The 17,907-nt window shown below is 36.0% G+C and overlaps 1 protein-coding gene across 6 annotated transcripts in view; it reads right to left on the bottom strand.

The window, feature by feature from the left end:
• PPFIBP2 (PPFIA binding protein 2) overlaps window positions 1-17,907 on the bottom strand; it is a 102,579-nt gene that overhangs the window by 57,532 nt on the left and 27,140 nt on the right. For all 6 annotated transcript variants that reach the window (XM_062000552.1, XM_062000554.1, XM_062000556.1 and 3 more), the window contains exon 3: window positions 10,493-10,707. In XM_062000552.1, the coding sequence (XP_061856536.1) occupies window positions 10,493-10,707 (215 nt within the window). The remainder of the gene's footprint in view (window positions 1-10,492; window positions 10,708-17,907) is intronic.

Here is a 17,907-nt window from a genome sequence, read left to right as displayed (position 1 = left end):
CTGCTGCAGCTGAAGTCTCATAGCACAGCAATTTTTGAAACTTGCAACACCAGGCAGGATAAATGCATATGCAAAACAACGCTCTGGCAACAGGAGAAGTTTAAAAGTGTTGCCTGTTACTGTGGTGTCCTCTAGTGCCTCCACACAGTAGTTATGATTAAGTTCTATTTTTTCCCAATAAATTCCTGTTTCCAATATTCCTACTAGTTAAAAGTGGCTTTGGCCTTAGACTGGGCAACTTATTGTTACATATACAAGGACAGCTGTGTGGGCAATGCCTAGTAAGACCAAAATGCAGCTGTTTCCATGGAATTTTTGTAATGAACTCAAAACATTTACTCATCTCCCCATTTTCTTCGGTTTCTATGGCCAAATGCACTCCTGCATTTAAGGTGAAGTAAACCAGAAGAGGCAGTGTCAATGTTGTCTATCATAATAATGACATATGCAAAGAATTCAAAGTCTGAAGCTGTGTAATGCCTTGAAAAGAAGTTCTTACAGAGATCTGCTTCACTTAGGCATCTACCCACATTCCAAACTGTGGAAGTCACAGATAGATGAAGGAGCTTCTGCAAGGGATGTAGACTTTCATTGTTTCAACCGTTCTTGATCCTTGTGACCTGACAGACCTCTTTTTAGAATCTTTCACAATACAAAGTAAGAGGGAAAGAAACAAACCTAGGCTTCCAACTTTCTTCATTTATTACCTGTTATTTGAAGTCACATGATAAGAAAAATATCAATGGTTTTTAGAAAATTAGTGCCACAAGTCTTCTAAAGGCACAAGGATATCTAAAATCACTGGTAAATGTGACAAGGCAAAACAACTGTCAGTTTCCAAGAGTCAATCATGCTAAAAGACAGATCACATGTTCTGTACATAGCATAAAACCTTCTACAATCAGCACAGAATAAGTATGTTCTGTCTTAAAGTTGATCAGAATAGCTATTTCTTGAATAGCTCACATCACCTGTCAAATGCTTTAGTACACTGTCAATGGTCCTCTTAAAAAAAAAAACAGAAAAATTAAGATAGACTTAATACAGTACATTTGTCTATGCATGACAGCCTCTGTCATGGCTGACAAACTGAAGACTGACTAAGGGTACAGCTTAAAGTTGTTTTTTTTTTTTCTCCCCAGAAAACTACTTATCTAATTATGGTGAACAGCAAATACATCAAATTTTATCTTAAAGTGCTGCGTATCCTCCTAGCACCACCACTATGGAGTCTCAAGTTCCACATTTCATCCATTTCAAAACACAGGCTCTAAGACTCTCATTTCAGGCTTATTTAGGGAAGGGAGAAACATAACTACTGAAACATTCCACCACACATCACCTCTTATTTTGTTTTTCATTAAAAAACCCTACAGAAAAACGACATTACTCCACTTATTAGTGCCTCAGTGTAGCATCTGCAGCTACGTGAGTATCCATTTCTCCACTTAAAAGTATTTAAAATGACAAACATACCTTATTTCTGCCTTGTCATTTGTCCTGGATTTCATGCAAAGGCTTCTTGATTCTGTTAGTCATTCTTCCTGATCACAAGGTAAACGTGTCAGAATTTTCTGCACCTTATCAGCCACTAATGTTGACAACATACATTCCAGACAGTCACATGTTCACTTTCAGCCTGTCACCTGCATGCTGAACTCTACATCCTGCTTGAGCTTTGGCCTGAAAAAGTTTCAAACACCAACTGACTTGACTGCAAATCAATTGCCCCAGATTTGTTTAGAATACTTTTCCACGTCACTGGAAAAGCAGGTTAGCTTCTCTGGGCACAGTGAGAATAAGGAAAATATGTTGCAATCTGAGGATTGCTTCATCAGAATACCACTGTTATTTTTTTTCCTTATTTTTAGGAAATCCATTTCTGTGTGTAGCTCTTCACTGAGAACTAACTTCTAGTTCAATGAAGAACTGAAAAACAAACAAGCATAAACAAGCAAAAGTCCCTCAGTGTCACTGCAATACCACCACCCTCAATCGTTACCACACAGAGAATGATATAGCTGTTACTTCCTTATCCCTCACAATTCTTTATTTTCTCCAATGTCTTTAAAAGTAAACACACAATATAAATGCAATGTAGGACACTAAAACATCTTAAATTAACAAATTTTATATGATCCACAAGCTGTAAGAAAACCCATTAGTCTGTACTTGTACAGAGAACTGCTGACTACTGCTACTGTTGATAGAAATACAGACTTCATCTTCAGAACAAAGGTTCTAGCAACATGAATGGCTGCTGACACAGTACATAAAAAAACTCACTCAACTATGCAACTCATTACTTTATTAGTTAGAATGTCAAATACTTCCAACGAGATTCTAAATCTGTTTCAAACAGTAAACTGAATTGCTGTAACAGCTTTGAGACTGAAAGGAACAGAACGCTTTGAACAATCAGTTACACTTCTTACGTCCCTCCATGCCAGACCAACGAGGAGGCAAGATTCTCTTTGAACCGCAGAGGGAAGGGCAATCTGTCTGGTATATTCCCTCTTCTCCTACCAACACTGAAGCTGAGGAAGGACAGAATTGTTTCCTTTTCCACCTCTTTTCCCTCTTTCTCCCAGCCAGCTGAGGCCCTAAGAACATTATAAAAATTTTATTTGTTACTGTTATTTTAGCAATTTTACTTTTTATTCAGTTAAATTTGTGCTAAAACACGGGGTTTTGTGACCTTTCAGAGAAGTACAAATGCAAACTGTGAATAATGTTATTATATTGGCACTGCATTGCCTAGGAAGGCAAGGGAATATAAGAAGATGGGAAGTTCTTGGGTCTGCGACAGGTCCAGATCCCTGAAGCATAACACCTCTCTTCCTTTTCAACAGTAACTTTTAGATAATTTTGGTTTCAAAACCCATTAGCCTCTGAAAACAGTAAAGAACATATACTTTGCCTTTCAGGCCAAGAGCTGAAATGATAAACTACAAATCTTTACAGCCTCATCAGGGTGTCCAGCTGAGTATGGGCATGCAACAAAAATTTCCTCATTCCCAAGAATCAATTTTTCCTACATTTATTACTCCATGCTGTTCCCCATCCTAGTGTTTGGGCTGGCCTGGAAAGAAAGGAATTAGGACCAGATTTTAAAAGAGAACAATTTCCTCAGCATGCCAATTCACACACCTGTCATTCTCGTGCTGCAGAAATATGAGAGAGTTTCAGAGTGAAGAAAAAGAGATGCAGTATGGAACATGCCTGCACAGGAATACTACAAAGAAATTCACGTCATTTTTGCAAAAGACAATGAAAGAGGAAATCTTTCTTTACATGGTGAGGAAAGAATGGCTTCAGAAATCTACACGAAGCATTTCCAGTAAGATAATTTGTCTTCAATTCTTAATCATGACTAACTGATAATGCCTAAAAGACAGAGAAAGAAAAGTCTTGAAACAAAATGAAATTTGCAAATATCACAATTCTGTGTCTGAGCACATTTGCTCTACTTGTGGTAATTTAAACAAACAAACAAATAAAACCAGTATCCTTAGAAGCAGATTAGAAATAATGTTTTGTAGACACATGACCAAATAATCCTTTCCCAGCATAAAATGCACTCAATCCTAATGACTTCATTCTTCGATTAATATCTATATTTCGGAAACAATCAGACTTAGAGGGCCATTAGTTCCAAGACAACATGGTTAACACTCACCCTGATTGCATATTTGGTGGAGGGAGGTAATACTTCAAACAGGTGCTGACATCTTTGGAGTCATTCCCATCTGCAGGCTGTATGATATCACGTAGCTCTAGCTCTATTATGCCCTTTCTGGTTATTGCTCATGTGTAACTAGCTCTCTTCCCTTAGCTTGCACAAAGAATGTATTACCAATACTTAGATGAAGTTACTGTTTATTAATTCATCCAGAGACATTTGTACATTCTTGGCAGTTTCAAACATTCCTTGCCATATGCTGAAATACTTTTTCCAGCCCAAGTTCTGGAAGAACTATAACTTTTTGCATTAAACTCATTTAGAAGAAAATATAGATTGTAAGAAACTTGAGTACTATGTTTTTGCATAAAAACCTAAAACTATTTTATACTTAACAGAAAAAATCACTGTGAACACTCTCCTTACAGTTATTATCAGCGATAAAAAGAGTACACTGATAGGTAAAGAAAATACATATGTTCACATTATATTATTGCTATGTTTGTCATAACTGATTAGCAAATGAAATAGGTCAACTTATCCACATTCTGTGAAACTGAATAAAGGTTACTTACAGAAATACTCCAAACTTATGCCTTTCCTCTAACATTCAAGTAACACTTCCAAATCAATACAGGACCTTTTAAAATGAAAATTTTGCCCCCAGTAAATGCCTCATCAGCTAGCATCATTGTTTAACAAAATAATTCTCTCTCACCAATTCCTCTCTTAATTACTTTATGGGAAAAAAAAAATCCAATGTTCCCTTCAGCTACACTTGAAAAAGCAGATACTTCATAGCACTTACATTCGTACATTAATATTTGTCAAATTAATATAGTGGATCATATTTAAACCAGTGAAAAGCAATGCAGCTGGTAACTCTACTGACAGATCACAATGAAATGAAAAAGAGACAGCATACTTAGCATTAGACACAGAAGGAAAGAGATATTCAGCCACTTAGTGCAAAGGAAGCTACTGAAGCCAACAGATGAAAGAGTCTTAGATAACTGGAACTAAATAAATTACATTAATGCTTTGGAAGGTTAACATGCAACTTCCAAACACAATCATACCTTCTCTAGAGTAGTCCTCTATTTCCTCTGTCATGATCACACAGAATGATCAAGGTGTGGACAGTCCATATAGGTGAGGAATGCTTCCAAGGGTTAAACTTCACAGTATGTCAGTAGACTACCTTGAAATCTTGGAAAACTTAACATGCAAAAATACAGGCCCTACTATTATAACAGGAATATCGCCTTTCTTCCATGAATACTCTAAGTCTAAGGCCATAAGACAATTCTTTTTAATCACTTCTAGCCAATGTAGTTTAAAGGTGTCTCTGTTAAGCTTTATTGACCACTACAACGGTGAAAGAAAACACCAAAATCTGATCACACCACATAATTTTAAGAAAGAGAACTAAACTAGCCCTACTCACTGCAAAGCTATTTTAAGATTCTATTAGATCTTCATGCAGAGAAAACTTTCCTTCCTCTACTGACAGCCACTACAGCTGTCAAAGATCATAAGGTTGATTCCCAGACAAAGCAACCACAGAATATTAAAAAAAAAATAGGTCTGGTTTAGAAAAAAATCCATGCAAGCTGTGTACACCTCTCTTCCACTAGCTCCAAGTGGAGGCACTCTCTAGTATTCATAAATGTCTGGCATTCAGAAATAACTGCACATTAAGAAAGACACTTTGACATTTCTTATGTGCTGTGAGTTGCTTCTATGTGTCTGAGGAACTCTGAAAGGACCAGATCATCCAGTTCAGAGCTTCCTTGCATCATCAACTCTTTGAAAAAGAGCTGCAGCATAGCAGAGGACTAGGTCCTACAACGTTTGACTGACTACCACACAGAAAATGTATCCATCTAAGGTTTCAAGTTGGCAAAAATAGACATGAATGCTTAGGGAATGATGGCTTTTCTATACTATCCCAAGCAGGCTCTACTGGTCCATTTTCAATTAAACATGTGTTAATAGCACTTGGCAATGGGAAGATTCATCTATATATATCTCCATTGTGACTCTCAACAGTTGAGCCCCATAGTCAAATCTATCAGCACAAAAATATACTGGCATTCCTCAGAAGAGTTTCTCTTCCCACTCAACTGTTGCTGAAAAATCCTATTGATACTTTTGTAAAGGCACGTTTTCAGGTATATTGAAGTGCCATATATTGCAGTAATTTTCTGTCTCAGTTCTGCACAGATAACTCTGTAAATTGCATCTTAGACAAAAGTGAAATAAAGAGAGCAGTGATTATGTTTCAGCAGAGCACTTTAACACTACTTTAAAGTCATATTTTAAGCATATTTGAAAAATTTTCAATCTCTACCGAGTCAGAATTCGGAACTGGGGTTTACTGGTTTAATCCAAGTCCCTGTGCACACACTGGGGGAAAAAAAAACTCCTCGATTTTAACACACAATGGAAACAATCACTTCTGAACATTAATAATGCATAAATAGCATTCAAGACTAAAAAAAATATCCGATTTCTGCTAAAAATTCTGGGTTTACCGCTACAAAAACACAGAGCATGAAACAAGTCAAAGCACAGCATATGTCACGAGACAAATCACATTACTTTGCCAAATTGCTTCTATCACATTTTCTTCTATTATTTCTTTTTCTCTCCTCTCCTTCCTGTTTTCTCAAATTTAGAACATTTAGAAAAACTTCAGAGCTAGGCTTCCAAGAAAACACACCATCAGGAAATATTGGTGAGCTTTCAAGACCCATCATGCAATGGATCAGTATATAGTACTATGTAACGATACATGGTGAAGTAGCCTGATTTAAATATAAATGTTCCACTGGAAGGAAGATCATGTTTTGCACTGCTGGAAATGTGGCTTTCACTCATGCTTACCATTGATTTAGGACCACTGTAAGAACACTAGTGGTTCCTCTTCACTTAGAAAAGGGACTTTTAGGACAAAAAAAGGATAATTAACTGGGTAGAAGTTCATTATCTGGGTACACTTAGGAAACGAAACTGTAACTAAGTACATTCTCTCATAGCTCATCCAGTCAAACACAATCAGCTGTTACTGCAGCAGTTAATTTTTAATGCTGAAATTCCCACCTGCTTTGTGATATGTCACGTGGTCACTAGTAATACTAAAATATTTAACAAGAAGCAGAGAAACTATAAACAAAACAGTTTTATATGAACTCTGCATAGTAATCCCTAGGTCTTTTCTGGTTTTAAGGCCAAAGAATTTACAATCATAACGCACGTAAGACACTTCAGACATTCACTTTGAGACTAATTTAATATAGTTCTTAAGTGGTTTAAAAGTCTACATTAAATGATGCTTTATTCCATTTTAGTCTTGTTTAAAGATTTGTGCAGTTCCAGCAACTGTTAAATTCTCATTCCATGATATATAGTAACAATCTAAATTCAATATTTTGTCAAGCCTATTTCATCTGTCTCAAAGCAATGGCAGCACAGTTGCTGTGCCCAAATATACTGTAAACTCAAGAACCTGGTACATTCACAGATTCCAGACCATGGGAACACATAAAAGGAGCCTTTTTGAAAAGCACACCTTTAGTTCCACAAATGGTGTTCCTTAGAGGATTGAGAGAATAAGCATAAAACACAGATCCACCTTTCTGTACTGAATTATGAGGTTACATTTTAAACAGAATGCTTAAAAGAGACACTTTGTAGCAAATTCTACTTGAGTGCATCTGGCATTTTCCATGTAATGATAATTTACTGCTAGTTACCAGTTGTAACACTTGAGGCCCCATGCCTCAGTAGTGCCTATGTGAACTCCTGGGGTACTTGTTCACCAGCACATGGGTTAGCAGACTGCAGGGAGCTTCATGGTTACACACAAAAACTAAAGCATCCACATGTCCATTAGGAGATGGGTGTAAATAAAGAAACCCACAGAAGACTATTCAAGCTTGTATCCAACAGTATCTGTGCAAGGATGGGTGGGTGGGTGGGGGGAGTGGATGTGTGTGTGGGTGTGTTTGCTTTTTGGAATTCATTGTAGAACTGCATTTAGAGATTTGTAGGTGTTCCTTAACATTTCTTAAGCACCTAGTACTCTGGTTTATCTGCTGTGTTCCTGATGTTGCCCACAGAGTCACAGATTCTTAAGGGTTGGAAGGGAGCTTGAGAGATCATCTAGTCTAAGCCCCTCGTCAGAGCAGGACCACCTAGAGTAGGTCACACAGGAACTTGTCCAGGTGAATTTTGAATGTCTCCAGAGAAGGAGACTACACAATCCATCTGACAGCCCATTCCAGTGGTCCATCACCCTCACAGGGAAGAAATTTTTCCTTATGGTTCTTTAGAACCTCTTATGTTCCAGCTTCTACCCATTGCCCCTTATCCTATCATTGGACATCATTGAGAACAGCCTGGCTCCATCCTCCTGACATCTGCCCTTCATGTATTTGTAAACATTAATAAGATCACCTCTCAGTCTGCTCTTCTCCAAGCTAAAGAGCCCCAGCTCCTCAGTCTTTCATCATAAGGGAGATGCTCCACTCCCTTAATCATCTTGGTGGCCCTGGGCTGAGCTCTCTCCAGCAGATCCCTGTCCTTCTTGAACTGAGGGGCCCAGAACTGGACACAATATTCCAGATGTGGTCTCATGAGGTCAGAGAAGAGGGGGAGGAGAACCTCTCTTGACTTTAAATATATCTTTAATAAATCAGCAAACCACTTCAATCTTTACATGTTAAAACCATATATTTTGAGCAGCACTTTTGAATTGTGCAGGACTTTTTTACTGAAGTCCCAACACTTCATAGACAAACAATTACTAAGCTTTGTTTGAAGCTTCCAATGTGAAGTGATTCATTGAGCTACAGAATTCTAATTCTATGTGGCTTACTACCAGGACTATCCTTTTTCACATATCAAGTATCATGTTCCACAACTCTGGGGTAGAATTAAGCAATTTTCAGTATCGGACATAACTATGAAATACATATTCCTTTTCACTGACTAGGATGAATCTCATGTCAATATCTAAGTGAAACTGCTGCTGTCAGTGGAGAAAGTTCGTCCAAATTTGAAGTCCATGGAAGTCATGTGCATTTTTAAAATATATAAAATTTGTCTGTAAATACATAGATGACTATCAATTTTCAAATAACAGAGTAACTACCGTCCCTGTACATGCCTTTAAAAGGAGAGCAGAATTTGCCAGTACAGAACAGTGCAAAATAGTTGAAAATTATCTCAACATACTATGCTAGAGATACTTTTTACCAGCAGTTTCCCTGTTCTGTTAGTTCTGAATCCAGATTGCCCAGTTGCTTTATGAGATAAATACTACTCTTGATGCATCAAACAAGCCTTTTAAGACATCAGTAAAATGCAACTCTAAGAAGCAACTGTGGCTTCAGTTTTGGCTGGTTTTCCATGAAAAAAGAAGATACATATATATATATATATAGAGAGGTTAATATAAGGAGTCAAAACATCAAGAGTTACTTACCTTGCAGAGCTGAAAAGCTAACTTAATAAATATTGCTGTAACAGAGGGGGCCAAAAGCCAGACCAGTAGATTAAAACTCTGCAACTTGGTGGTTAAGAGCCAATTTTACTGAGAACAATTCTGAAAATGTATGTCTTTGATGTATTAAACATATACTTTAGGTAATGTAAAACTTTGAACATTTCTGCTAAGGCAGGAATTTAGTAAGAGCAGGGCTGAGGATATAGACTGAAAATATAATACTGAAAATCCCAGTTAAATATTGCTTCCACCTTTTCCTTTCAAAACTGGTTTGAAATTCTCATTCCTTTCTCTCATATGACCTCAAACAGGACTTCTGAGCCATAGACTAGTGCTCTGTGGAGAATGCCAACAAACCTGCAGTTGACAAATTCAAACAAAAGCAGCTACCTTTCCAACAACCGTACGTTACGATAGGCACAAGGTTGCTATAGCAGATGATAAACACTGAATCAGAAGCTACAGACACAATTACATTAAAGTAACGTATTTTGACAAAGCCAGAAGAAAATCCATTCATCTAGAAAACTTTTCAGAAATTGAGAAAAGTGATAGGTAGCTTTTATTCATTAGGAAACCACCATTCACTTGCACTGACAGTCTTGGTGAAGAGGAGTGTTCTGGCAGAATTTACTGTTCATCTTCTGTTTATCTATGGGTCTCTTGTTTGATCATCTGTCTGAATTTCCACTCCTCACCTGGTAAGCCACAATCTTTTCCAATATAGTCAAAAGTTTATTCCCCATCTATCCCAACATGAATGTCTCACATTCAGAAACTACGGCTTTCATGAATTTACCACCACTGCCTGGTGTATACGATACTTTAGAGATTCCTAACATCTATAGTTCATCTATAGTTCCCCATCTATAGTAAAGAAAATGAAATGAGGAAAAAATAGGAGAATCATCCAATTTGAATTTTTCCCTTCAACAGACAGTGCCACTATATTCCAAATTGGTAGTTTAAAATGAAAAGTTTTATAACTAGTTATAAATGTGTTTGATGCTTCCAGCAAAGGATCAGCAAAACCAAATAAAAAACAATCCATGGAAAAGGCAACTTTTTTGGTGGTTAATTTTTACTATGTTTTCTCTCACCAAGGACAAACTATCTGCATTGCTTCAGTAATCAGCACATAAAGTGATAATATCCTCAGCTTTCTATGATTCCTCACCATCCCCTGCAGCTCTCTATGTATGCAGTTTTCAGTTACTATAAAAATAATTGAGGCATCAAAACACTTGAACCAAAGCTGTTTGCAAACAAAACAGAAAAAAAAGTAACTAACTACTCACCAGATTCTCTTCAAACCATTCCCGTATACACATTGCTGTGGCCCCTGGAATTTGATTTCGCAATGCTTCTTTCTCTTGAGGGTCCTCTAGCATTTCCAATGCCATCTTTAGATCTTCCAGGAGATGCAAAATTTGAAATGTGTCCAAATATACTGATGGAGCAGGTGATACAATGTCATAACCACCATTAGAGTACTCTGTAGCTGACTTGGTACCTAAGACAAGTAAAATCAAGAGAAACAATAATGTTATGCAATTGTTTTGTAAGTGACAAATATATAGATGTTACACAATACAACATTTGTATTTCAGATACTCACAGGTATCAGTATTTCAGGCTTAGAAATACTTGAATTAGTCTCTAAATAAATAAAAAACACCAAAGAATTAAATGTGAGAGGTATGTACAAGCAAATTTTAAAATAATTTTGCCCTGGAAAACGTTTGCAAAAATACCTTTGCAAAAAATACCTCTTTTGTTACATATCACCTGTAATTTTCCATGGTTGCCATAAGATGTCACTAACTTCTCAGCTACATAGAGATCTCCACACGGAGCAGAATTAATCAACTTAAGAAAGACTGGTGTATCCCTTCGGCAAGAAACTTAGATGAAAACAGATCATGTTACCAGAACTAGAAAAATACCGTTTAAAACCTTCCACAGAGAACAAACACCCAAAAGTTAGCAATAAAAACAGTCAATCAAACTTTTCTACCCCTCTAAACTACAAAAAGCTCTCTAAATTACAATAGCTCCCTGCTGCAAGCCCTCCAACACCAATACTCTCTTCTTAGAACAATAAGCACAGCAACAAACAAATCCGACTTGATGGGAGAATAATAAATCACACAAATTCTAATATCTCCCAATATTTTTTCACTTAATACTCTGCTTCAATGAGATGCATTCTCAAATGAGCTATCTTTTCTCAGTCTTTAATTTTAGACCTTGATTTGATTTAATGCCCCTTTGTTTCTTTAAGAACTAGCCAGATGGAAAGCTTCTGTTTGCCTGCTTTTTACTGTTTTTATTTATAATTCATTGCCTCATGCACATAATAGATTGTACTCATGTTAAGTCTTCACTTCTGTTCTCTCTGGCATAAGCAATCACATTTTCTTTCTTCATTTGACTTCACGCAAGACTTTAGGCTTTTCATTATTTGTATTGTACTCTGCTCAGTCCTTTTATTTTGTAACATGCTTTACAAGTGTATGTTGGATCCACATAGCATATGCTATTGCTGAGAAAAATATCATTAATCTACACAAAGAGACTGTAGTAATTTCTATTCTATTCCTCATTTTACTCCTATGTTTAACATCACTTACATCTTAGTTATGAAAGGAACAGAGATCTTCACTGAGCCATTGAAAATTATTTGGGTTTTTTTTGTTTTGGTTTTTTTTTTCATGAGCAGATGTATCCAATTTGAAACCCAGATGTATAAGTAATTAAAATTTTCTTCTTGAATGCACAGTACTGTGCAGTAATCAATGTTAGCTTGATCTGCTATGGTTATTTGTCTATCACACACTGGACATTACAAATTAAGTTTAAACACAATGGAGCATTTTACACATAGCCTGATATAAATAATACCTAAATACATCCCATGAATACACAGATGCTCTAAGTCCCAGTACATTGAAATAGCTTCTGCACCTAGATTAGCTTTTAACCAAAATACTAACTGGTTGATTTATCCTAATATTGTTGTCTTTCTCAATTAGATTTTGATCCAAGACAATATTTAGTCTCTCATTTTGTGAATGCTGATCCTTACTCAAAGGCTTTGGAAAAACTGTAAATAATATTAACCATGTTTTCTTCAATCACTGCTTCAATCACCAAAGATTCTGTCAGACCAATTATTTTTGACAATAAAGTCCGGTCAAATTATACTGTACGATGTAAGTGGGTTTTTGTTTTACTGTTTTGAACAATGCAAAACCATTCCTAGAAATTTCTCAAGTTTTGCAAGGGATTTTATTTCTTTTAAAGCAACACTCTTATTTTCAATACTGGAGTATTTCATATAGTCTTGACTTCTATTTGAAGTCAGAATATTCCTAGTGTGGTCCTGTTGACTTCCGCTGTTTATGAGTTTATTTTAATACCTCAAGCATATCACTCAATTTCTGGCTAAGACCATGTCCAAGATAAAAGTTTCTTCAATATCCGGTGCTACAAAGACTGCTACACGAGACAACTTCACTTTGTACATCAACCTTGTCTTCCTGAATTACTTCCTTTTGAGGAGAGGATCAACCGTTTTGCCAAATCTGAGTATTTTAACCAGTCAAAAGATATTTCCTTGTTTATTTCTATACTCTCAGCTATTTATACCAGCTTAGTTGTTTCTGTTTATGTACTTTGTACTGCAGATTAGTATTAACTCCAGCAACTAAAGATAGCAGATTTCCAAATCGTGTAAGAGCCACTGGTATCATATAACCTCTTAAACCTTTTCATTCAGGTAGAGTGCCTCACTACTTACTTTCCAAAAGAGATACACACACAAACTGAAACCTGACATTGTCCTCTTCAATAGGATTGATGCGACTTTTAAAGATGAGGTTTCTTTAGTTATTGTGACATTAGGACTTTTAATCCAGTTTTCCTACTCTTTCTTTTGGAAAAGTCCATGTCATTTTTTTCCCGTCTTTTTGCTTAACAAGTACTCTTCACATCAGAAAATCAGATAGGATCCAAAGTTATTTCATCAGCAGTTTTGGTAGCTACCCCTTCAATGAACTGACAATTTAAAATAGATATGGAATGAAAAAAAAAAAACAACCCTACTGGAGTATTCTGGAGTAGAATTCTTCATGCTATTTATATTAATATTTTTTATATACAGACAAGAGAGAAACAAGCAAAGAAATATCCACGATCCATACAAAACCACATAAACTTTCAGGCCTGCAACCAACACTTCACATGTGAAATAAAACACATAATCTTTAAGCTAAATACAGACTTAAAACAATTGTTCAAGAGTTCAGTTAATTATACTAGGTAGTTAGTTTATACATCCAAATACACAGACATACCACACATACCACTGTAACTTTCTTTAAGACAGCAATGGTGTAAATGCCTCACTATGTACCATATCTTGCCTCAATGCTTTGGTTAACAATGGCTACAACATTACTGGTAACATCTACCTTCTTGAGAAAATAGAAAATTCTGTAGGAAGAAACCCTATACATGCACACTCTTTAATCTTGACACGCAAAAGAACTGTCACCCTTAAGAAACGAGAAAATTCTCATGTGCTGGAGAACAGACAGAGCCATGTTATGTGATTTCCCGAGACTGGTGAGACTCCATACGTATGCTTCAGTTATCCCAAGCTCTTCAATTGACTGTTCAGACTGGCAGAATTCTAAGCATTCTCAAAGTCTCACATTTTACACAGCAGTGGGAGGTCATAATTTCTCAGAAGCCTCAAGAACTAAGTCCGTATGTAAGGCACATATGGTGAATTTCCATAGTTGTACTCTCAAGGTGGGTCTTGAGGAAAGTCCTGTCCTATACAGGGAGATTTGGAAGGTGCTAATGTGTTTTTTACTTGGAAGGAACATCAGCTTGACATCTACTAATTGAGACCAAGTTAATTTAAGAATTTAAGTTTTTTCTTAGTGTTCTCTTTCCTTCAAGTTTTCTTCCATTTAAGCTTGCATGAATTAAGAAATAAAAAAAGCCAGAAGATGGAATTATTTTTCTATTCTTTGTTAATGAAGAAAAGAGATATCAAAAATGAAAATCATGGAAGACATCCCAATGTCAAACTACCTAACAATACACAAATGTTGGTGTATCTTATAATTTATCCCATACTTATGACTGGGAATTCACTTTAAACATAAATAGTGCAGCTTTTTAAACTGCAGAAGACAATAAAGATACTTCAAAACTTTCTTAGCTAATAAGAGTAAACAGACAGTACAGTATTTGTTTGTTTACATGAATAAAGACGTAACGATCTTAGAATTGAACTGTCTGTAAATTCTTATATGCACTAGTTCCATTAAACCTTGAAAGGAAAAACATCTCTTTGATTAATGCCAACTAAAATGACATGAAGGAAGTAGAGACTGAAAGGCTCAACTTGATTCATAATTTTAGATCTTATTATCCATGAAAGAAGTTATTTAGAATCCCATGTATGTCAGTACTATTCAAGATTTGTATTTAGACTTCAAAAAGTGGGCACTAGTGAGAGAAGAATGTAGCCATGTACGATGCCATTAGGAAGATAAACATATCTGTACTTATGTCATGCCAAGAATATAGCACATCATTCTGAGACATGCTGATGGTTCTAGCTTCCAGCAATCAAAATTCCACTAGTTTTAGGTCACTGAGATCACAAATATTAAGCAAGGACTTGAAAGTGCTTTGCTCTGCTGGATAGGGCCCAGAGTACTCAACAAAAGTTACAAAGTCCTCCCATGAGTAATTGTCCTTACCTGGAACAGAAGTCATCCACAGATCTTAGTGTATTGCTAACAGAACATCACCCTTCACATCTCCGCATCAACTACACACATACACTCCTGCCTTTGTGAAATGATTTTTGAACTGGTTCACTATGGGTTGCTATTGGAGTACCTTTTTTTCTCTTGGCTAAAATGGGAAAATAAGAATTCCTATGAACTCAACAACTAACACATTTGACACAAGGTAAAGCAATGCAGAAATGCAGAATTCAACTCAGCATTTTAATTCAGAAAGCTTCCTGTTTTACAGTTTAAATTAAAATGAATCACAGCCTTGCTTCTCATTTGCTTTACATATAGTTCTGGATTAAATAAGATATACATTGCTCATGAGAAGGACAAGAGCACACCCTGAAAAAGGGAAGTAAAAATGCATAAGAGTAAATAATTCTATTTCTTTGCACTACTTTAAACCTTTAAATCATTATACTGCAAAGAACACTAAGCTTTAGAATTTCGATGTCCTTGCAAACTGATGTAAAAAAAGTGTTCTGTTTGCAGAGTGACATTTAAGTATTACCAGTATACTCCACTATTAGCAGCAATGAATTTGTGTGTAGCTTTATTATAGATCACTGAAGAAGGGAAAGACATCATTCAAATAGAAGAATTTTATAGATATTGAGGAAAAATGAGCAGAGTTTTGAATTCTTGCAAAAAGACTTGTTTGTATAGCCTTGAGTAAGTCATTCTTTCTGTGCTTCATTTTTTCCAGGGGTAAACTGGACACAGGGGAATCTTTTGTCACTATGTTTATACAATACTCAACACCACGGTTTCCCAGTACACTACTGGATCACAATCATCATAAATGTCTATCTTAGAGAAGTAGGAAACAGGAAAGAAAGAAAGAGGAAACTAAGACATTTCAAGCAGTTCAGTTCTGTCTTCCATGTAGAGATAGCACATGAAGGATATCAAATGTTGTTGCACGCTACATATAGTGTGAATAACAGTAGCAGTAACAGAATAACAAAAGCAATAAAAAAAGGAAAACAACTCTTAAGTTACATATTGCCTACACGTAGATCATGAAAGCACACTTTTGGTTCAAAGTTCCTTGCAATTAGCTGAATGGTTTCAAAAAACCATTCCTTTTGGGTAAATACATAACCTATTCAGAAAACAGCCACTACTGGTGGCCTGTGAAAAGAAGTTACCATGCAGAATTAAAGAATGAAGCAGAAAGCCTTTACACTTTGGAAATCCACTCTCCTCGGTTTATGTTGAGCATATTCATCCATAAGCCAAGTTTCATCACTCTTAGCAGTGGATATTGTTTCTGATATCTCACTTTTTTTTGCATCTTAACTTCTGACATATTCATCTTTTATCATCTCAGTCTTTTCATTCTAAAACTGGATGAATTTTAGAAAAAAAAATCCTGGTAATACACAACCCAACCACCAGTGGTTAAAAAGAGATTTTCCTAAAACTGCTGACTCCTCTAGTCCAGAAAACAGCAAAACACAACAAAAGCCCCACAACAAAATAAAAATTCAACTTCTATACTGGGGTAAGGATGACTTTCTATAAAGCTGAAATACTCGGGGGTAACAGTTTTGACATCTGACCAACTCAAACTATAAACATACATTTCCTCTGACCTTTCAGTCAATCATTATACTGCTAAAGAATTCTTTTTTTACCTGAGTTTTCACTGAACGAGCATATGGGTTGTCCAAGTTCTTCCTCTCCTTCAAGTCTATGAGCTGTAATTGTCTTTGAAGCATAAGTCTCTCTCATGAAGTTAGCCTTGAAAATGTGAATTTATGTAAACTAGTAGTACGGTCTGGATGAGACATAATTCTGCCTCCTCTTTCCTAAGCCTTCTGTTAAAGGAGTGAAGAGGTAGCTTACACAATCCTTTCTTCTAATACTGGAATGCAAAATACATCACAAATGGTGTGTTTTGAATCATAGGTCATATTAGCTTCTCCTCAAATCTCTGCTTTTAGATCTTTAACTACAAGGAACAGTAACTGTTAAGCTGGATTAGCAGGAAGCCCTAGGAAAAAATTTCTGAGCCTAGAAACGCTAATGACCACATTCAGATGCAAGTTTCACGCAGCTTGCATGATTTTTAACTGAGTGTTATTTCCAACCACATGTGGAATCCTTGAGACAGTTTTCAAAAACTGTCTATAATTTCTTATGCAAATCATCTACATAATTACTCGACATATTGCCTTTAACTTGCTTATAGACTCTAAGCTGTGATGTGCAGCACATTAGGTACTGTATACACAACTACAACACAATGACCCCTCCTATCCAGAAACACAAGCTAAGCAGGCAGGAAAATGGATTATGCAGCTATGATGGAGATTTGAGACTGAGTCTCTACTGCACAGAAAAAACAGGACCAGCACATTTTACTAAAGATAAGGAAGAACAAATGCTTGCATCATTTTTTTTTTTTTTGGCTACAAAATAAAGTGTATTTAGGGTTAGTGAAACCAGTTAGTGTAATTAAAGCAGTTTTGTGAGACAATAAATACTACATCTTAGTAGAAAATCTGTAACTGTTTTTAGTAAACACTGGTAAGCTACTGGTAACATGTACGGTGTTATGAAAAAAAAAAATCTCTGAAAGCACAAGGAAACTAAAAGCATTCAATTTGTGCGGAAATAAAAGTATCTCACTCTATAAAAATCACACTGATTTTTTAAAAGGCTCTTTCAAATGAAGTTAATTGCCTTAAAGTAGGAAGTTGTGAAACTATGATTTTGAATTAAAAGAAATCCTATGTTTGAGAAAACTGTTTTAAAGTTAAATCTTAAAGATCTGTTCACTATCCTGTTAAACAACTGAGTGACTCACGTACCGAAAAACATATCACAGCATATCAAACACAAAAGACGTTTTGCGTCTCAGATTTTCAATCCTATTGGGTTCT

This window comes from Colius striatus, chromosome 7 (genome assembly GCF_028858725.1).
Source record: "Colius striatus isolate bColStr4 chromosome 7, bColStr4.1.hap1, whole genome shotgun sequence".
Lineage (NCBI taxonomy): Eukaryota > Metazoa > Chordata > Aves > Coliiformes > Coliidae > Colius > Colius striatus.
Note: the sequence above shows the minus strand (reverse complement) of the source record. Positions and strands in the feature narration are given on the sequence as shown.